At 40.4% G+C, this 22032-nt stretch overlaps 1 protein-coding gene across 2 annotated transcripts; it reads right to left on the bottom strand.

Annotated features, from left to right (window-relative positions):
* Positions 1-8091: 8091 nt before the first annotated feature.
* Positions 8092-20782, bottom strand: tspan5a (tetraspanin 5a). Of its 2 annotated transcripts, XM_034105973.2 has the most exons (10): positions 20396-20780; positions 19346-19396; positions 16439-16585; positions 16184-16354; positions 15912-16037; positions 15325-15372; positions 14316-14432; positions 14160-14221; positions 10398-10439; positions 8092-10304 (listed from the first exon to the last, which is right to left on the bottom strand). In XM_034105973.2, exons 1-9 carry the CDS (start codon positions 20474-20476, stop codon positions 10427-10429), a joined length of 816 nt encoding a protein of 271 aa, XP_033961864.1. In that variant the 5' UTR covers positions 20477-20780; the 3' UTR covers positions 8092-10304; positions 10398-10426. The 2 variants fall into 2 exon arrangements, with proteins under 2 accessions (XP_033961864.1, XP_033961865.1); XM_034105974.2 differs by lacking the exons at positions 8092-10304; positions 10398-10439 and adding an exon at positions 13073-13326 and having other exon boundaries at positions 20396-20782.
* Positions 20783-22032: the final 1250 nt, after the last annotated feature.

Raw genomic sequence — 22032 nt, forward strand, 5'->3', positions numbered from 1 at the left:
CGTTCACACTGTTCCATAGCCTCGCTCCACGTTCACACTGTTCCATAGTCTCGCTCCACGTTCACACTGTTCCACAGTCTCGCTCCACGTTCACACTGTTCCATAGTCTCGCTCCACGTTCACACTGTTCCACAGTCTCGCTCCACGTTCACACTGTTCCATAGTCTCGCTCCACAGGTTAGGGTTAATGTCTGGACATCGTTTTAGCTCCACGTTCACACTGTTCCACAGTCTCGCTCCACGTTCACACTGTTCCATAGTCTCACTCCACGTTCACACTGTTCCATAGCCTCACTCCACGTTCACACTGTTCCATAGTCTCACTCCACGTTCACACTGTTCCATAGTCTCGCTCCACGTTCACACTGTTCCATAGTCTCACTCCACGTTCACACTGTTCCATAGTCTCACTCCACGTTCACACTGTTCCATAGTCTCACTCCACGTTCACACTGTTCCATAGTCTCACTCCACGTTCACACTGTTCCCATAGTCTCGCTCCACGTTCACACTGTTCCATAGTCTCACTCCACGTTCACACTGTTCCATAGTCTCACTCCACGTTCACACTGTTCCATAGTCTCGCTCCACGTTCACACTGTTCCATAGTCTCGCTCCACGTTCACACTGTTCCATAGTCTCGCTCCACGTTCACACTGTTCCATAGCCTCGCTCCACGTTCACACTGTTCCATAGTCTCGCTCCACGTTCACACTGTTCCACAGTCTCGCTCCACGTTCACACTGTTCCATAGTCTCGCTCCACAGGTTAGGGTTAATGTCTGGACATCGTTTTAGCTCCACGTTCACACTGTTCCACAGTCTCACTCCACGTTCACACTGTTCCATAGCCTCACTCCACGTTCACACTGTTCCATAGTCTCACTCCAGAGGCTGAGATACAAAATGTTCTTCTGGTTGTACGGACCCTATGCATTTGAAATGGTCTCCTTGAACTATATCCCCCCACTCGTTGAGTGAATACTTTTTGGATGTTTCCTGGTAAAACGTAATTATTTGCCTTAAAGAGCCTGTGACACGGTTTTCCCCATCATCCAAACCCATCCATTTGAGTACATATTGTCCCCTTGAAAACCGTTACTGAACTGATTTTGGATATTTGTACTTTGATAACCATTAATCTGCCTTCAATGTTGACAATTTTCTGGATCTTCTCTGGATTCTTCAAGTCCCGCCAAATGATGTGTGACGTCATTGCGGGCAGAGCGCTCCAGCTGCACCGTCCAGGATCCCAGCATCTGCATGTAAACCTTTATATATATATACAGTCAGATGTAAACGCACGACGGCGCACACAGCAGCAAGCTCAGACAGCGATGACAGGTTCATGTTGAACGTGTCTGAGAGCTCATATGAGGCTGAAGGATCGGTTTATGTTGTATCTTCTAAGTTTAGGAATGAGGTGCGTCAATATGGGCGATCATATGGTCATGTAGCCAGTGGTGGAATGGGACTAAAAATCATCCCGGGACTCTCGACCGGCCCACTTCGGTACCGCTAGTAAATTGTCAACGGGGGGAGCGGGGGATGTCAGCGGCGGCGGGTGCTGTAGATAGTAAATGTAAATATGTAAATATTTGTGTCACTGCATCCTGGTAAAATACAAATATAATGTATAATGTCTCTGTCTTTGACATTAGCGCTGCTCGCCACCTGTGTCGTAGTACCTGTGCCCTGTACTACGAAGCCAGTTCAACAGACCCTGGATATGTTTGAGTAACAAACAAACTAACAACAACAAACTAACAAACGAGATTTCGCTAAGCGGTCCTACGACGCTGGTTATCAACTCGGTAAATCAAGCCAGGGTTTCTCTCTCCAGCTGAGAGCGCGTTCACGTCTAAGACACGAGTGGATCTGACTTTAATTACATTTGTCTCGAGTGTTTCGTCAACATAATGTGTTAAATAATACTTCTGCATCCAGTCTGTGACACTGTGAGTGTTGCACGGCCAGATGAGGCTGGAGAAGCTGACTCAGATAAGGAAATATATGATATATTATGATATTATATGATCGATGATCTGATTGATGATGTAATATGAATGATAAGTGCGACACGTCGGCGTCTTCTCTGCATACGGTAGTTTAAACTGTATTTCCTTTATCCTGTAATATGACTTGAGAGATTTAAACTCCGCACACTGTGTTGATCTCTTTTCTATAGACGCCGGAGGCGGGCAGCGTCAGGTAAAAGAAGTTATTTAGCCTTCTCAAACCTGAGTCTCAGCGCCACCTATGGGGGATGTGCTGGTGACTTATCCGACCGGCCCACTTCGGTACCGGCCCATCGGGATTCGTCCCGATGGCCAGTCCGCCACTGCACCCAGCCCACGTAAACTGTCAACGGGGGGAGCCTCGCTGCGGGGAAACGGTGGACCTAGTGTCCCGATCGGAGTGGGAATAATAATAATAATAATAATAATCCGTGCATTTTATCCATTAATTTCCCCAACATTGTGGTAAAAAAACACACGTTTAATCCATGTTGGTGTACTACAACTACAAAAAGCACCGGTTTGTTTTCTCATCAGGAAATGCAGACCGGCTCAAACAAACGATCATTTAATGTATCATATGTTCGCCGAATTGACATGAAAGCACTAATAAATGTAGTTTCATCCACTTGAGTTTACAACCACAAAAATAATCGATTTGTTTTTATATCACATCTGACAGGAGGAAATAGCAGCTCTCACTCCCGATTTGTAATCCTAATGTAATCATCATCTTCACCACGATCATTTATGTTTATGTCGCCGAATTGACATGAAAGTACTGACAAATATGAATATACTGTAGTCAACTTCATTAAAACGTTATTAACGTGCCTAATCTCAGTAATTCACCATTTCTACGCATGACAACACACTTTGTCGGTGTTTGGCTCTCGAAGCGTTCCCGCATTGACGTCACTTCCGGCTTCCCCCAAAACTTCAAAATGAGTGAAGGAATTTCCCCGCGATGTTCGAAATTATTGATATTTAACGGAACGGTATCGCTTTTTCTTTTTTAAACTGACGGTTCGAGATTACTAGTAGCCCAATATTTCATTGCACAACAGTTGTTGGGATGCTGTCACAGGCTCTTTAAACATGATTTGTGCCGTTTGGAATTCTACCAGGTCTGTACATTTTAACAATGTTGCCTTCAGGAATAATGCGTTAGTGTGATCAAGGTATTTGGCATTGTGAATGATTCGTATGCCTTCTTTTTGTAGAATAGATACTTCATGTATAGAACTTTTGTAGTTATTGCCCCAGATTTCAGCACAGTCAGTCAGATATGGTAAAACTAGTGAACAGTAGAATGAGAAGTGATTTCTGATCCAGGACTTGTTTTACTTTGTTTAGTATGGAAAGGCTTCTTGACAGCTTTGATTGTACATGTGTTATGTGTAATTCCCAACATATGTCATCTATTATTACCCCAAGACATTTAATTTCATGGACTCTTTCAATTTCAACCCCATCTATTTTTATTTGCATTTGTATTTTTGTTCTATTTTTACCGAACAGCATTAATTTTGATTTACTCAAGTTTAATGATAGTTTATTTTTGTCAAAACATGTTTTTAATTTGTACATTTCCTTTTCTATGTTCTCCACTAGCTGTTCTAAATTCTCCCCAGAACAGAATATATTTGTATCGTCAGCAAATAAAACTAGCCTCAGTATATTTGATATTTTCCAGATGTCATTGATGTACAGCAGGGCTATTAAATTAGTTTGGAATGGGGCCGGTTGATGAAAATGATCCAAAACAAGGGGCCGGGAAAAAGATGGCTTGAAATATGAGCAATCATATTAAGAGCTTCGGATACAGTAAATACTACAACAGCATAGTGGAGTGCATAATATTGTGTTGAATTAAATCAAACAACATAGCCCCAAGGCCTTTATAGATCTAAATGGCAAGTTCAGAACTCAGTAGGCCGACATTTGAAGCTCATATAACCATCAACATTATTTAATTTGATTTCATTTAGGTGAAATTATCTAATCATTCATGCAGAGATGCAATACATGACAGGAGTTGTCACTACAGTAGCTAGGTGGGTTCGAAACCCGAGCCCGCCGAAGTGTTCAGGCAATGTCTTCCCCTCTATCTCTCAATGTAACACCCTCACTGGAATAAAGGCACTCTTGCCCAAAAGAAAAAATGTGATTATTACTTTTTAACATTATAGTCAAAGGGCCAATAAATATCACCCCGGATTTGGCCCGCGGGCCGCCAATTGAATGGCCCTGAGGTACAGGCTTCTGGTATACAAATGGATGATTGATAATTTGCCATTTGATTCGATGTTCTGGTTGCATTGTTCATCAGTAGCAGATGTTAAAAAAAAGTTGTTGTCCGGATCAGTTTCATGTTCCAAGTCATGTAGCTTGTGATCAGTGTACTCGAATGTTTTTAGTTCCAACTGATAATTATCCTTTATCCTCTGAGTTATGTCACTATTGACTTCAGATGTCCTTCACTGCAAACATCGCTGCTCCAACCCGCTGCTGCAGATACACGCTTTACAACATCAGGAGGATGCGTCCCCAGCTGACCCAGAAAGCGACGCAGGTTCTGGTCCAGGCTCTCGTCACCTCACGCCTAGACTACTGCAACTCCCTCCTGGCTGGTCTACCTGCATGTGCCATCCGACCTCTGCAGCTCATCCAGAATGCAGCGGCTCGTCTGGTCTTCAACCTTCCTGAATGTTCCCACACCACTCCGCTCCTCCGCTCCCTCCACTGGCTTCCGGTAACTGCTAGAATCCACTTCAAGACAATGGTACTTGCGTACCATGCTGCGAATGGATCTGGCCCTTCCTACATCCAGGACATGGTTAAACCGTACACCCCAGCACGTGCACTCCGCTCTGCATCAACCAAACGGCTCGCTGCACCCTCGCTGCGAGGGGGACCCAAGTTCCCATCAGCAGAAACACGTGGGTTTGCTATCCTGGCTCCAAGATGGTGGAATGAGCTCCCACTGACATCAGGACAGCAGATAGCTCACACACCTTCCGGCGCAGACTGAAAACCCATCTCTTTCGACTCCACCTCGAGCGATAGAACTATTAACAAAGCACTTTATACTAATAAAGGGCTGGCTTATCTAAAGCCAGTTGAGTAGCACTTGAAATGTTTGGCTCTATGAAACCTGCTGTACTTTATGATTCTGTTTTCTTCAAGGTTGTGTCTTCCTGGTCGAATGTACTTATTGTGAGTCGCTTTGGATAAAAGCGTCAGCTAAATGCAATGTAGATGTTTGTGTGTGTGTTACCTCGCAGTCCGGTGTATGATGATGATGATCACTGGTATCTCCAAGTCCATGACGTTCCTGATGACCAGCACTTGGGCTTCCTCTGGTGTTCCATTTAGTTTAATACATATTTTACAGTTTGAAGTCCAAGTGTTTTGAATTTGTCTGTTTCTTTAGGTAGGGCGCTTTTCTAGCTCTGTCAGCGTTGCGCTTAGTTAAATGATCATTCATATAGACATCTGATGCTTTCAGCTTCCTTCACTATTTTAGCAGACTGGTCTTGTGTGTTCTGTTCACAAACCTCAGTATGTCCTTCCGCCTGGGTAGAGGGTGACATGCCTCAATGTTCTTGCAATCCAGTTGTACTTGTATCCCCTTGGCCTGTAGGAAATCCAGTTCCCCGGGCTGGGCCTAATCCTTCCAGATATAGTTGGAAGGATCTGTCCTGGGGGCGCCTTAGAGTCCCCCAGTCAGAACTGGTAGATATGACCAGGGGAAGGGAAGTTAGGGGCCCTTTGCTGGAGCTGCTCCCCCCGCAACCCTACTACGGATAAACGGAGGGAAATGGATGGATGTGCATTGTTCACATGACTCAGGTCTGCATTTGTTCGACCTAAACTGCCTAATTCTGTGAGCCTTTTTGATTAGCACCAAAAGTAGGCGGGGTTTTTCCTTGTTGCTATTGATAATTTATCTGTGTTTTGCTAAAAAAAAAAGGGCGCCAAAGCATATGCCCTCTAACTTATACCAATTTTGACGACACTGTGCAATTAGTGCTGCGTACCTGGACTCACATTCAGGTTCAGGTCCGGACTCAAGTCCAGAGGTTCAGGTTCAGGTCCGGACTTATAAGTCCGGACCTGAACCCATGGCTTGTGTCAAGTTGTGTGAGTAACTAAAGTGAACTTATTGTGAGCTAATTATCAATTGAAAATTAACTCATCAAATTCAAAGTCGTCAGGTTTATTGTGCTCCCTTCCAACTTGTGTTTACTTTTCTCTACAAAGTACAAATGTGCCACTTAGTCTACAAATGACTTATGACAGCAACTACAGTGAACTACTACAAAGTTCAAACATGTCTTTCATTTACCAAACTAAAGTAACCAAACAGTCCCTGAGATGACTCAGCCTAAATCCCTAAAGCGTTGCTGAAAGGTAGAGTGTAGAATAGACTATACGCATTACACTGTTACACACCTACTATACAGTATACACTGTAGTGACTGTACAGTCTGAGTGTACTGTACTGTCTGTACACCATGTCTTTTCTACAACTCTACATGTGTACATTATACAGTATATATAGTGATGTACATACATACTGTTAGAAATTAAAATCAATGTTGATATGGCGTAATTTTGAATTAAATACACTATTTAATTTAAATCAGTTTTATTCTGAAAAAAACGGAAGTTAACACTAACTGAATACTTTTATTCTGAAAATTATTCACTTCCGGTTAGCATTAGCATGTGGCGAAATGCTACGTTTTCAAACCGTGAATCGAAGGTGAAATGACATGTGATGTTGTACACTGAGCACACTGGGATTAGCACTCATTTATTGACGCTGAATAACGTTTATCAGGGAATGTTTAAATAACCACAGACACCAGAATATACGTAAGTGCTAGTTTGTTTGCGAGTCCAAGTAGGCTACCGGTTCCCGACGTTCCGGTTTTAACCGGACTTGAACCGAATTTTTTTACAAGTCCAGTACCGGTACGCAGCACTAGTTGGGATCCCAGTTGTGTTTTAGTACAGCATGGGAATCGGATCAGATTCTACTTTATCATTGCACATAGTGCTGCGTACCGGTACGCCGAACCGGTACTGGACTTGTAAAAAGTTTCGATTCACGGTTTGAAAACGTAGCATTTCGCCACATGCTAATGCTAACCGGAAGTGAATAATTTTCAGAATAAAAGTATTCAGTTAGTGTGAACTTCCGTTTTTTTCAGAATAAAACTGATTTAAATTAAATAGTGTATTTAATTCAAAATTACGCCATATCAACATTGATTTTAATTTCTAACAGTATGTATGTACATCACTATATATACTGTATAATGTACACATGTAGAGTTGTAGAAAAGACATGGTGTACAGACAGTACAGTACACTCAGACTGTACAGTCACTACAGTGTATACTGTATAGTAGGTGTGTAACAGTGTAATGCGTATAGTCTATTCTACACTCTACCTTTCAGCAACGCTTTAGGGATTTAGGCTGAGTCATCTCAGGGACTGTTTGGTTACTTTAGTTTGGTAAATGAATGAAAGACATGTTTGAACTTTGTAGTAGTTCACTGTAGTTGCTGTCATAAGTCATTTGTAGACTAAGTGGCACATTTGTACTTTGTAGAGAAATGTAGACACAAGTTGGAAGGGAGCACAATAAACCTGACTACTTTGAATTTGATGAGTTAATTTTCAATTGATAATTAGCTCACAATAAGTTCACTTTAGTTACTCACACAACTAAGTCCGGACCTGAACCTGAACCTCTGGACTTGAGTCCGGACCTGAACCTGAATGTGAGTCCAGGTACGCAGCACTAATCCTAACCAAGCCAGGCCTTTCCTGTCAATCTCACAATGAGATGGAAGCTGCTTTCCTTTTTCATACTGGATCGGGTAATGATTATCTGTATCAACGTTTTTCTTATTATTTTAGTAGTGTAAGCAGCAGGACACCGGCAGACGCTGTGTGGGAAGTGCAATGCATACACAAATCGGTTAGCTGTAGGTGCCAACAAATCTGGACGAAATATATCACTGGAGACAAGAAAGCAAAACAACTCAGGTTTTTTTTGTCACCTTAATACATTTTACTTGATGGCAAAATCAGTCCAATTTCAACAGGAGATGAGACAAGGAGATGAGAGGAGGTAGTTACATTACAATGTTTGTAGGGAATTCTGTGATCATCTAAACAATCAGTAAAGTGGAACAGGAAGTGATGAGTGAAATGTACACGAGACACATCGCCTTCAGTAGAAATGAAGGTTTTGCTGTCCAATACACCAGATGTTATAAAACCAAATGTACAATAAATATTTAGTATCAAAAACACTATTAATCCCTTTTAAAGTAGATAACACTTCCACGTTTTCAGTGTACAAGTTCCACAATATCAATGTTGACATACTGAAAAGATACCGGAAAACCAAACAAGTGATGCTTTGAGCAAATAATCGTCCTAAACCATCAAAAGCAACACTGAGAAAAATCTTCTTCTATTTTGAAATTAAGTTGCAATCCAGAATACATTTAAAGATTTAGATCATTCATTATTGTGTATACTGATCAGATCAAAAATACACACAGTGAAAGACAATCATGGGCTACACATATAATATGTATACATCAGAATCATCCAACATCCAAAATGCCCGTCTGAAAATATGAAGTGTATTAGAAATGCTCAGATCCACACCACAGAGAGAGGACTTTATCCGTGGCTCTCGACACAGAACTGTGAAACCTGGACAGCTAAACACTGAAATGATGACAGCGAGGTTACACACGCGTCATGGTCATACTGGATCAAACATGTCTCAGGAAGAAAGGCTGCTTAAGATTTGCAATGTCGTCTATATTGGATAGGACAGGCAGGTTTTCTTAACATGCCAACACAGGTCATTTTGAACAGTTTTCCAATATTCTCCAAAAAGTTCATATTTCTAAAGGCCATAATACCCATATACCATGTGTTGAGCTTTAGGTCGCTATAATCATTCCTTTGATCCAAACTGGTTCAAATACCTTCAGAACCCTGGTCCAAATCAGTCCATCAGCATGTCTTTCAGAGTTGGGATGAATTCAGTTACTGGTTCAAAGATGCCTATTTGATTGATTGACTGTTGAAAAACTACAAGCTTTAGCTTCAAACTGTGGACAGCATGTTTTTACACGGAGTGTGGACTGTCGATGTTTGCGCTACCAAAGGATCATTTGAAGGTCAGTATTGAACGAAGGAATAAAAGAGCAACAATAACTGCAATAGAGACACCTTAGAAGTATCAGTTGTATTGAGATAAGACTTGAAAAAACCAGAATGATTGAGCTTTAAATGTTGTCTACGAGTAACCATACAACAACAAATAAAATGGTCCAAAATTGGAAAAGGATTTAAATCAGTTAATATCCTTTTTCAGATATCTGACATGTAGTTACACGTTTTTAGTACTTTAATTTAGACAGTATCAAAAAAAGCAGTGGTTCAAAACCCAAAGGTAAATGTGAAAATCAGTATAATCAATACATTAACTGATCCCTGTCTGCTCTACTGGTGACTCCCTATGTTAAATAATTGAAGTCATTTTTAGTCCATTTCTTTCCTTCAACGCTATATAAGTAAGTTTCAGGAGAATATTTAGCTCTTCAGTACCCACAACTATCCATCCTCTGTCTGTCACCGAGCAATTACAATTCATTGCCACCACAAGAACTCTCTAATGTTGTAAAGCAGGTTATTCAATGAGTCGTTCTTGTGAATGGTTAAATAGGAATGTGTGTCTGCATCCGAAGAGGTCCTTGAATCTGCTGCAACACACTAACATCGAACAAAGTGTTCATTTGAAAAAAAAGAAGGACATCCCGTTTTCAGTTTTGTAACTTTGCCTCAGTGACGGAGAGAACATGGAGCACTCAACTGATCCTCAGCTTCTTGTTCACAATACTGTCACTGTCCTACATGATGGATTTAGCAATGCAGCGTTATGTCCACAGTGAAAAATACCGATCTAATATCAAAAAGATGTATCAAAACTCCTACTCTCTACATGTAGCTATCAAAACTGGAGCCTTGTGACGACCTGCATGTAGTGTGTGTGTAACCTTCCTCCCCAACATTTCTCTTTGTTTACAGAAGTCACACACAGTGTTATATACAGAGCGTTTCACATATTAGTGCCTTGGAAAAAGGTGCTGGTTCAGTGAACAAAATGGTGCAGGTGATCCGTGAGGTCCTCTGAATGCCCCCCCATGATGTGTTCAAGGGGGCGTGTTCAAGAACCCGGAGCTGACAACGCACAAATAGACAACATCTAATAAACATCACTTTCTGATAATACTAGATTTATACAGCCACATTTAATGTAATAACAAAGGTTACCTGTTGGAGTTTAAATGCTGCTTCAAGCATCAGGTAAAGAAACTGTAAAAAGGACATAGAAGGCAGACATCATTAGAATTGTTTTAAATGATCTGCTTGTTAACAAAGCTCCAACCCCCTTGTGTTTAATTCAAAATAAAAGCTGGGGCACAACAGGAAGCAGAAATTAAGGGTTACGGTTTGGAATGCTTGAAAACAGTGTTCTGCAAAGAATCTAAACGACAGGCTGGAGAGAGAAAGAGTTCATGGAGAGCGAGAGAAAAGAAAGAAATGTCTTCAGTTGGAAAAAGTCACAGTGGAGGCAAAGCCAAAAAGAAAGAAGGGATTGTTGTCCAAGCCACATGACTGAAGGCTCATTAATGCAAACCAACCCAACGCTACGGCTCATAGGAACTGTAGGAAGGTCATCAACATGCAGTGACTAGCAACTACTGTATGTTCCATGATCCACTATCATTCATGGTCCTTAAAGTATCATGGTGGGACCTTATTAACAATGCTAACAATGCTAAGATACAATGTTAAGTTGCTAGCTGCAGATCAAACCTCAGTTTAAGGTTAACACATCGACCAAGATCCGTTTACATGACAAATATCTTTATTTTAGACTGTTCTCAATAGGTGAGTTTATTATTTCATACTTCTAGAAATGCTGATATTATATTTGTAAGGACAAACAATGGCCTACAGCTAGTTAGCTAGCTTGTTAGCTACCAACACAAGGTTAGCACGTCTGATCAAAGTTCCCAAAGTCAACACAACTGTGCCAACTCTCACTTTAAAGTATGCACCTGAGTCCAGAAAAGATTCATGTCGATTTTCGATCACTTGGGTTTTAAATATTTGTTTATTGTTATAACTGTTTAAAATGATTCTGTTTAAAAATCCTGTAATTCAATATAATGACTTAACTATCATACATACAACTATTATACTGACTTGGCTATCTCATTGTAATGACTTATTATAATTGTATATTTTTTTTATTGAAACAATGTCAAATACAGAATAAGGCACATAGACATCAATGTTCATCATATAAGCGGTACAACTTTATATTATGGTACACAAATTAACCATCAACTACTTGTTAATCAACATATTAGCAGTATATTGGCTCTTTATTAGTCATTATAAAACACTTATTAACGCCTTATTCTACATGACCGTATTCTACAAGTATTAAGCCATTAGTTGAGAGTTTTTCCTCAATAACCCTCTAATTAGTGCTGATTTATTGCAAGTAAGGAAGTTGTTGTGCTTGAGTTTTGGTCTTAATATGCTCTGCTCAGTAAGGGAGAAGTACCACAAGATAGTAATTCTCCCATAATAACACTTAACAAATATGAAATATTCTTATGCAACAAGACATGAAACTACAAGTGTTAATTAAGTCTAAATAACTCAAAATTAGGTATTTCTATCTAAGAACATGTTCCCTATTTTAAAGTGAAGTCGTGTTCATAACCAATACGCTAGTAGTTTGACTCTAATTGACCTGAACAGGTTCCCTATTCTAAAGTTGCCTCCTCTTCACACTTTGTGAATACATGATAGAACACAACTACTGAAATGAACCTCAACAGTACGTGAACAAAGGAGGCACACGTTGAAATATCTGTTTCATTAATGAACCACTAAAGAGAGGGTCAGACACCAAAACATGTCAAGTTTCTCCAAGGCTGAGAACACATACAGTATGCAGCCTGTACTTTTTAATAAAAACAGATTTCTAACAGAGTGTATGTATTTGTGATCATACTGTGGGACCTGCTTGAATGCACTTACACACTAGGTGTACTCTTCTCTCTATGTGTCGTACTGGCTCAGTGTGAACATAGATTAACACTGACATTCAAAATGGAGTGAAACTATACAAAAAGAAGTTACAAGGCACTTAATGATCTCATACATGCAAGTGTAACATACACAGATTACTTGTAGAATATGGTCATCTAGAATAAGGCATTAATAAGTGTTTTATAATGACTAATAAAGAGCCAATATACTGCTAATATGCATGTTAATTAACAACTAGTTGATGGGGATTTTGTGTACCGCTTATATGATGAACATTGATGTCTATGGGCCTTATTCTGTATTTGACATCATTGTTTCAATAAAAAAAAGAATGTAAAAGAAATTATAATAACAAGTCATTAAAATGAAATAGCTAAGTTAATATAATGAGATAGCTAAGTCAATATAATGAGATAGCCAAGTCAATATAATGAGATAGCCAAGTCAATATAATGAGATAGCTAAGTCAATATAATGAGACAGTAAGTCATTATAATAAAAAAGCCAAGTCATTATAATGACTTACAGGATTTTTATTTATTTTTCCTGTGGCGCAAACAGGCTTCCATACTTATATGTTGCAGGTCACCAGGAGGGCTCATTTTAAGATTGGTGTAACACTGCTGTTAAATAAAGTAATATTAAAATAGAAACAGCAAATGAGATGTGACAAAGAATATCAGTCAGATATTGAATCCCTTTTGAAAGACAGAACTAAATTCATACCACAGAATCACACATTTAATATATTATTTTAGTTTTTTTGTTTGCAATTAGTTTATTATTTCAATGCTAACTTAATATATGCATTATAATGTGATTAATATAGTTAATATTTCAATTATAATTTCTATTTTGCTTTTTGAAAAGTCTACAGAAAAACATATTATTGCTCTGTGTGACTCCAGTAGTTTCCTTAGCCTCCTGAGGGCAGTTGAAGGTTAGACTGAACACCCAGCAGCTCTAACACATCCAGCCAATCACAGCAAGACAAAACACAGAGCACATGGACCCATCACACCCACCGGCTACAAACACACATACAGCATGTGTGTCTCATGAGTAGTAAGCCGATGCTTTCTTGCTGGACTGTGGTGGCAGTCGATGCATGGAGAGGGGGGGGGGCACCCTGACGAAGCATGGAGGAGGGAGAATGAGATGAGTTTGGCATTGTGATGATCAAGCTCAAAAACCTTTACTCCCCCTACTCTGCGGGTTATGTAGGGCCCTACTTTCTTGATGTACAAATTGCGTATGTTTATTTTTTTTGATTTGAGTGTTTATTATCAGTTACTACAGCTAGCGGTTATGGGTATTAGCTGGAAACAACTCCATATGCTTCCTCCCCTGTTCCAGACTCAAAAAACAATCAAGCATTCTTCTTATAGCCAGAATAGAATTCAGATCATCGGTTTATACTTATCATCAGTGGTGGAAAAACTACTTGGATCCTTTACTGAACTAAAAGTATAAATACCATGGTCTTAAAATAATCATTATGCAGAATGGCCATTTTGGAACTGTTAGGCTATTATTATTATTATTATCATCATGTTCGTAAAAACACTAACAATTTATTTAGCTAGTAACTACAAGTGTCAAATAAATGTAGTGGAGAATAAAGTACAATATCTCCAAAAATTGAACTTAAGTACAGTACTTGACTAAAAGTACTTGTAATGTCACACCACTGCTTATTATTATGTTCCATTTGAGAAATTACCTCACATAGAAGGTGAGTACCAAGAACTGCGACGAGTTCTATAATCCATCTTAAGAATCCAGCACCCCCATGGAATACACAGATGTTTCTAAAATGGAATAACCTGATGTGGCCGGATGTTTCTACAACATGAGACTCATGGTGTGAAATGGAAACACGGGGTGCAAATCGAAGGGAAGTGTGCCTCAAAAACAGGATACATTTGATATTAGGTATTCAAAGTAAAGCTTATTTCTTACCAACTCGCCCGCACAGCTTCGATGTCACTCACTAAGTTTTGGGCCAAACAAATTCCAAAGATCTGTGGATCAAAAAAAAAAAAAAACACATACTTTTGAGACGGATGCATTGTTTTCTGGAACATTAGAAAGGTTTCACAAAGGAGTGGACCTGACCTGCAGCAGTGCGACCCCGATGAAGATCCCCGCCACCAGGGTCAGGTTGTCCTGCAGCCACTTCTCAAACTGAGGCACGCAGCCCTTCACGTTGATGTAGTCCTTCTGCTCCGAGTCCTGCGGGAACACACACTCATCATCGTGCACTTTAGATCTGGCTATGTGTTCCCGCAGGTTAGAAATGTTCAATATAGTTTGATTTTTACTGTACCCAGTTTCTCACATATTTATATAATATTGTCTCTTTTTTTTTTTAAATGTTCTAGAATAGTCTTAAAATAGTTTTTAAGATAACTTCCTACTTCCTTTAAAAAAACATATTCTTCTTTCTGTGTCTCGGTATGCCCATTGACACCAAATGCCTTGTATGTGTAAACCTACTTCTGAAAAACAAATGAAGAATTTACCATTTGATAAAAACTTGATGAAAAGATAAATGTTGGTTCAAAAAAGAGAAAATATTCACATTCATCAGTCCAAGTTCAGACGTCTGCTCCTACTCTTCATTTGAGAAAGATCTCAACACTATGGAAACTCTTGAATGGGAATGGAAGCCGTGTTTAGCCACATCTGCAGACTATGGTAATGGCCATGATGATAGAACACTATTAAACCTCCAATCAGATTCATTCAAATAATAATGAATGGATATCTGATTTTATATCTGTTTTTAATTTCTCGCTAAATCAGGTCAGGTCCATGTCTTCCCATAAACAACTAAATTAACATTAATCAGTTCTAAAATGTAACATCTGTCACATCGGAGATGTTCCTACCCTTTCATTTAGAAGTGAAAATAATAATAGTTTTTAAATCATGGTCTTCAATAGCAAGATTTAGCATTAGCATGATTTTTGACTATTAGCAGCTTTAAAACTCCTCAGCCTGCCTTTAAAACCCGTGTAACATCACTAGCACTAAATAGCTACATAATATCTATAAAAGTGAACAGAAACTCCAACCGAGTCATAAATAAGAGAAGAGCATCTAAGAGAGAGTGAAGACTTACTGGTCTAGCTCGGATGTCGTATCCACACTGAGTGTTTATGACGTCCTCCTGCCGACACAAAGAGCAGCGGTATATTAAAACAGCCTTAGGATGTGACTGGCTGCTAAACAAAGACATGTGTATGTACAGGAAGGGTTCCGATTCAACAGGAACATCTGAATTCGCTCGACCTAATGTGCTACGTAACCAAGTTCATTTACTAGTACTGTCCTTAAGTTTAAAATGTAGGTACTTGTACTTGACTTGAGTATTTCCACATTATGCTACTTTATACTTTTTACTCCACTACATTTATTTTACAGATTTAGTTACTAGCTACTTTGCAGATTTAGATGTACAATACAAAATACATATCAATCAATGCATTATTATTGGTCAAGCTACCGACTAGTATATCAAGTCATTCAAATAAACCCCACTTTTACAAAGTGCAACGTTGAAATGATGGCATCAATAATTATGATAGAATAATTGTAAACATGTGGTGCTTCAATGAGTACTTTTACTTTTGGTACGTAGAGTATATTTTAATGCTACAACTATAACTAACATGTTCATGGAGAAGGGAAGGAATGAGGGTCTCGTACCGCGGGGTCCTTGGTGCAGCAGGAGAAGGGGACTCCACACTTTTCCCGGCTGGGATTCCCATCAGTACAGTTAAAGTAGATGTTGAGGTTCCAGTCGTCCGCTCCGAACGCGCCGCAGCAGTCCCACTGAAGCAGAGCAGAGAACGGTGAGAGGCTGAACCACAGCTTTCCTCTGGAGACATGACATACTGGTACGAGTGGATCTGACTGGAAGTACAATAAGGATGATGTTGTGTGTAACTATAAATGAACATGCTGTGTTTCTAGCGTACGTATTCCTGGGTGAAATCGATGAGGTTCTGCAGATCGATGTCGTCGCGGTACGCCCGGATGTTGTTGTTGATGAACAGGTTGAGCTGGTCTTTAATCCAGTCCTTGAAGACAAACGCCAGGATCCCCGTCGTCAACTCCAGGAAGAAGATGATCCCCAGGAACACGGAGAACTACAGCGGTCACAAAGACAAACAGTGGGTGAGTTTCTCCATCAGCCATCAGCGCGCAGGACGGACGTCTCGTCTGGAACGTACAAACTTCAGGAGAAAGGTGTTCTCCCGCAGTGCTCCAATACACCCTGCAAAGCCCAGGATGAACATGATCCCCCCGACCACCATGAAGAGCCAGACTGGGTCCAGCCCCCCCAGGTCTGTGATGGACGAGATGTTGGACAGAACCCCCTGAGGACAGAGACAGAACCGGTCAGAGTCTCTGCAGGACTGAACATCTGCCAAGAGGGACAGACATCACACAGCATGGAAGCACACATCGAAACAGAAAAGGCTTTACCCTCCGATACCCGCTGCACTCCGATTCCTGTTAGACCCGTTTAGAACACTAAAGCAGACGCCTAGGGATCAGAGTCTCCGTTAAAAAATGTTTTCCGCCGGTCAACATGTCCACTAAAGTTGAAATCTTCCGGACAAAATGAGAAAAGTGCCGGTCAAAGGTCTTCTTTGTTATTTATTCAGCTTTAAAACAAATTGATAACGACGTTATACAAACTAATTATAGTAGATCAACTACATTATTCAAAAGTGTTCAGTCACTTAATAACAAAGGGATAGCCTCTCTCTCCCTCTCTCTCCCCCTCTCTCTCCCTCTCTCTCCCTCTCTCTCTCCCTCTCCCCCTCTCTCCCGACAGCCCGGCAGTGTCTCATGCAGCTCACTGATCCAGTAATGAGTGACCCGACAGTGAAGAATAAATGTATTTATAACCGGTTTAGGTTGTTCCAGATAAACTAGCTAAGTGTGTTAGGTCTAACTTAAAGTGTGTGTTTTGCACCGCTCACCAGTCCGTCACAGTGGACAGAGCTGCAGGTGATCATAGAGCTGCATCATGTAGAGCTGCAGGTGATCATAGAGCTGCATCATGTAGAGCTGCAGGTGATCATAGAGCTGCATCATGTAGAGCTGCAGGTGATCATAGAGCTGCATCATGTAGAGCTGCAGGTGATCATGCAGAGCTGCATCATGTAGAGCTGCAGGTGATCATGCAGAGCTGCATCATGTAGAGCTGCAGGTGATCATAGAGCTGCATCATGTAGAGCTGCAGGTGATCATAGAGCTGCATCATGTAGAGCTGCAGGTGATCATGCAGAGCTGCATCATGTAGAGCTGCAGGTGATCATGCAGAGCTGCATCATGTAGAGCTGCAGGTGATCATGCAGAGCTGCATCATGTAGAGCTGCAGGTGATCATAGAGCTGCATCATGTAGAGCTGCAGGTGATCATAGAGCTGCATCATGTAGAGCTGCAGGTGATCATAGAGCTGCATCATGTAGAGCTGCAGGTGATCATGCAGAGCTGCATCATGTAGAGCTGCAGGTGATCATGCAGAGCTGCATGTCTCCGTCAGCAGCAGCTGAACTGATCTCTGATCTCTCTCGCGTCAGGTTATACTTCACTCGTGTTTATGTCCATATCGATCAGATGATAGCTAATGATATGACTGCCTGCGTATCAAAAGGACACCTCCTAAACAATAAGCGTTGCTTGGCAACGGGGTGTGGTAAAAAGTATAGCGCAGCATTATGCATTTGTTTACATGAGGGGTCAAAATGTCCCCTTCAGGGGGACACATCTCTTTCTCCACATTAAATGTTAGACAATAGATTGTACTCTTCTTGTCCGTCACATAAAGTGGCGCAACTGATGCGGTATTGCGCTGAGGGGGAATTAGTTTGACCGGATATTTTGACCGGAGAGATTTAGATTTGCCGGTCTTCAGCATATTTTACTGGTCATAGTCCGGTAATTACCGTATAACGGAAACTCTGCTTGGGACATGAACTGATTCAGAGAAATGTTTTGAATATAAATCTTATTTCTATCCGCACAGGTTATTAGCTGATATACTGTATAGAAAACTAAGCTTGGAGGATTGAATTTAAAGCTGATTTGTTTTATTCTCTGCCCAATAGGGAGCAGTAGAACAAACTGATAGAAGCTATAGTTTGGGTCTGCTGTTAGCGCAGTTAGCGTGGGTAGTGGAGTTTGATGGCTGACAAAACAATTAGCCTGCGTCTATTTTAACTCCAAATTCAACCATCATTTAAAACATGCTGTATTTGGAGAATACTTCCAATCAGGGTATGAGGCCATAAACTTACTAGCAATTGATACTAGGTTTATTTTCTGATAAACTATATACAATCACCAGTCTTTTAGCAAAGTTGCCCCCTGATGGCCAAAAGACAGACTGCAGGTTTCGGCCCTTTTGCTTTGGATTTCATTTTCAGACCCGGAGGTTGCACTTGGTTGCAGTTTGTAAATCCAACACAACAAGCTCTAAAGCAGTGCTTCTCAAAGTGTGGTCCGCGGACCATTGGTGGTCCGTGAGCGCCCCCTAGTGGTCCGTGAGTATATTGGTAAAATATCACATTTGAAATAAATAAATACATTTAAGTTGTCCGCACTCTTGCGAAAATATCTCCGCAATGGAGTGAGCTGAAGTTTCACTTTCGATTGCATGATATAGCCCAGCGCAACACCTTCATCACACATGTCTCCACTTGTTTGTACCATTTTCAGGCGATTTATAATCTGTTCTAGAAAAACGATGTGTTTTTAGATATTTGTGGAGTTAGGTGGTCCGCGAGTGTTTTTTTATTGGTTAAGTGGTCCTTGGTATGAACAAGTTTGAGAAACACTGCTTTAAAAAGGATAAAAGGCTCTGCAGAGCTGAGGGGAAACGGAATGTTTGAGATGATTCTTTGATTGTGTGTCCCCACAAAATGACCCCTTTAAAATGACAAACCCTTATTTCTACCATTGTTTGTATAAGAATGTTGATTAGTGCAGCTTTAATTTTCAATAAGTAGTGTAGTAGCATTAAAACAACAACATTCTATTAAAAACCAATATATATGTGGGCGTGTAGGTAGAAAGTGTATTCTGTTTGGCAGTATCACCAACAACCCCTCAGGGTCCTGACGTACCTTCTCACTCCAGGCCCACAGTCCGATCGCAACCAAGGCCATGCCCAGCAGCTGCAAAACACCACAGTCAAGTCAGATCACTGGGGGGGGAGAGACCCTGATCAGGTCCTGCCTCCTTATCTCAGACCCTCTTTCTTCATATCTCAGCACCATAGAGCATGCATGTTTCATGTGTGTTAGCCCTTCCAATAAAGTCACTGTAAAACAGCAAGAGGCGTCTTCCTGGGATTGTTGACATGACACAATACATTGATTATTCGCTGGACATTCATTTTACAAGTAAACATATGAAATGAAAAAAGATTAAATGTATGTTTGTTTTACATTAAAGCATCGACTTTCAGGGTTTACAGCTTTTGGAAATGTGGGAACTTGTGAAGGACCTTTTGACAATTTATGCAAAGTATTCTTTACATTTACAACGAAAATACTTGGTATGTTCAGCCCTAACTTATATGCATTTAAAACATTTGTATGCATGCTTCTTAGTTCACATTAAGCTGTCTTTGGCTCTTTTCTGCTGTAACCAATGTAAATGTTCCCCTCTGTGGGACGAGTGAAGGTATTCTGATTGTGATTGTGTGCGCATTCAAACTGTTCAGGTCAGGTCGTGCTGCGAACTACCACCGTCGGCTATGAATGACATCACTTTTTTAAAACACATTACATCATGTCTACATGCACTCTGAAGTATTACACATGCATTTAAAAATAAAAAAGTTACACAATCATTGAAAAAGAAAGTTGGACATGATGGAGCTTCAGAGGGTGATATGAATGATAATCCTGCCCGGACCGAGCTGAGCTGTCATTAGTTCACAACAAGCCGATTAGCTGAGCAGCTCCGACAGGATGTTATCGAGCGAATGAAACCAATCAGACATGCATTGATATCTTCCTGAAAGATATCGTTAATGACAACGGCAGCATAATAAAATGCTAACAATATCGGGGCCTTCCTCCCTCCCTATTGGCTGGTGGACATGATAATAACCGAAGTGCACATGAGAGAGGCGCAGACCGTATAAATAACACAATAAAGCTTCTTACCCAGAACAGGATGTTGAATCCGAAAATGAAGTATTTGATGCAGCAGCTGACTTCGTTGCCTTTGTAATAATTCCCCGACATCTTTGAGCATCCTCGGCGCGGTGTGAGAGGAAAAGCACGGCCTGCTCACAGGCTTTGTGTGTGGGATGGAACAGGTTCAGCGCTCCGGGGATGCATTTCACTCCGTCCGCTTCAAATGTTCCCGCAGCCGCTCTCCATCGGCACCGGGAACATTCTGGAAGGTTTCAGGACGCTAACACCGGCAACACCGAGCACAGAAAGGGGAAGTCACCGCAGTAAACCGCAGAATAAAAACGCTGCTCTGTTTAGTGGACAAATTGCGCCTGCAGGAGGCGGTGCGGCTGCTGCGGGTGGTCGTCAATGATTGGCTAGAAAAGGACGTGAAAGACGGAGAAGGCAGCCAATCATTTTAGAGGAAAGAAGGGTCACTTCCTGTGTCCAGAATGATGAGAAACGTTCTTATTATACATCCATGTGAGAAACATTTACAAAAAAATATAATAATAATAATAATAATAATAATTCATGAATAAATTAAGTAATATATAAAAAAACAAAAAAAACATGACAACAACAAATACAAATGTTACAATATAAATCAATAAACTATACATAATACATTATAAAACATAAACAATTTAAAATAATATGTATGTCTAATATTGGTGGGAAATCACGTATTTAACTATTTAAAATAGTTGTGGTTACTGCACACAAAACCCAGTAAAACCTATTGAAAATCTTAGACAGCTCTATTTAGGGGGCATTTTGTTTATTTCCAAAATATATTGTATATATATATACTTTGATGAGATATTACCCATTTGCATTTGTATTCACAATTGCACACACCCATGTACATGAAGGTAAACAATACATATCAATGTTTATTGCAGGGATACTGTGATTAATCAAAGAATATGGTTCATACTGTATGGGCATATTAATCATTTTGAATAGCTTTATTTTAGTCCCCAAAACTCAAACTTAGCTTTACAATTTTCATTTTCATGGGAGTATAAGAAGACCTTTATGATTTATCTCTTAAGAAGCTGAAATACCCTAGTTCCAGTTCTAAAGACTCCCATCAACGCATCTCCACAGCTGTCACCCAAACTGTGTGTGGTGTCGTTTCTAATAAGACTATTGATACTGATATCAATAACAGTTAGCTGTATTAGCCAATAGTTAAGCCAGAGCATGTAGGCCCCTGGTAAGACTCTTTTTGTCTCATATCCCTTAATGTTGTGTTACAGTTACTCTGGGTCTCCACTAGATGGCAGTACGCTCCCATGATTTAAGAAAACAACATTACGATCAAGTCAGACAGAAAAAAGCACTAACATCTTCGGTAGAAACTTTCAGAACTAAAGACTAAATAATGCTCTGGTACTAGTTTTTATTATTTATAATAATAATAATACAAAAAAAGAAGAACATGTATAAAAAGGCTACATTAGGCTATATAAAAGAAAAGCACACATCCTGACAAATGCACATTTAAAGAGCCCTAAAGAATAATTGCGACTATTATATTATGTCCTGTCACTTTTGTGCTCAAACAGTTTACATAGGCACCACATCAGGGGGGGGGGGGGGGGGGGGGGGGGGGGTTG

This window comes from Pseudochaenichthys georgianus, chromosome 18 (genome assembly GCF_902827115.2).
Source record: "Pseudochaenichthys georgianus chromosome 18, fPseGeo1.2, whole genome shotgun sequence".
Classification (NCBI taxonomy): domain Eukaryota; kingdom Metazoa; phylum Chordata; class Actinopteri; order Perciformes; family Channichthyidae; genus Pseudochaenichthys; species Pseudochaenichthys georgianus.

What these genes read in the sequence shown, in the direction of transcription:
- tspan5a (XM_034105974.2), bottom strand. Translation starts at nt 20,476, where the DNA reads ATGTCGGGGAATTATTACAAAGGCAACGAAGTCAGCTGCTGCATCAAA. An exon ending in TCGATTTCACCCAGGAATAC is followed by an intron (nt 16,038 to 16,183) that starts GTACGCTAGAAA and finishes GCTCTGCTTCAG; the next exon opens with TGGGACTGCTGCGGCGCGTT. An exon ending in ACGACATCCGAGCTAGACCA is followed by an intron (nt 14,433 to 15,324) that starts GTAAGTCTTCAC and finishes GTGTTCCCGCAG; the next exon opens with GACTCGGAGCAGAAGGACTA.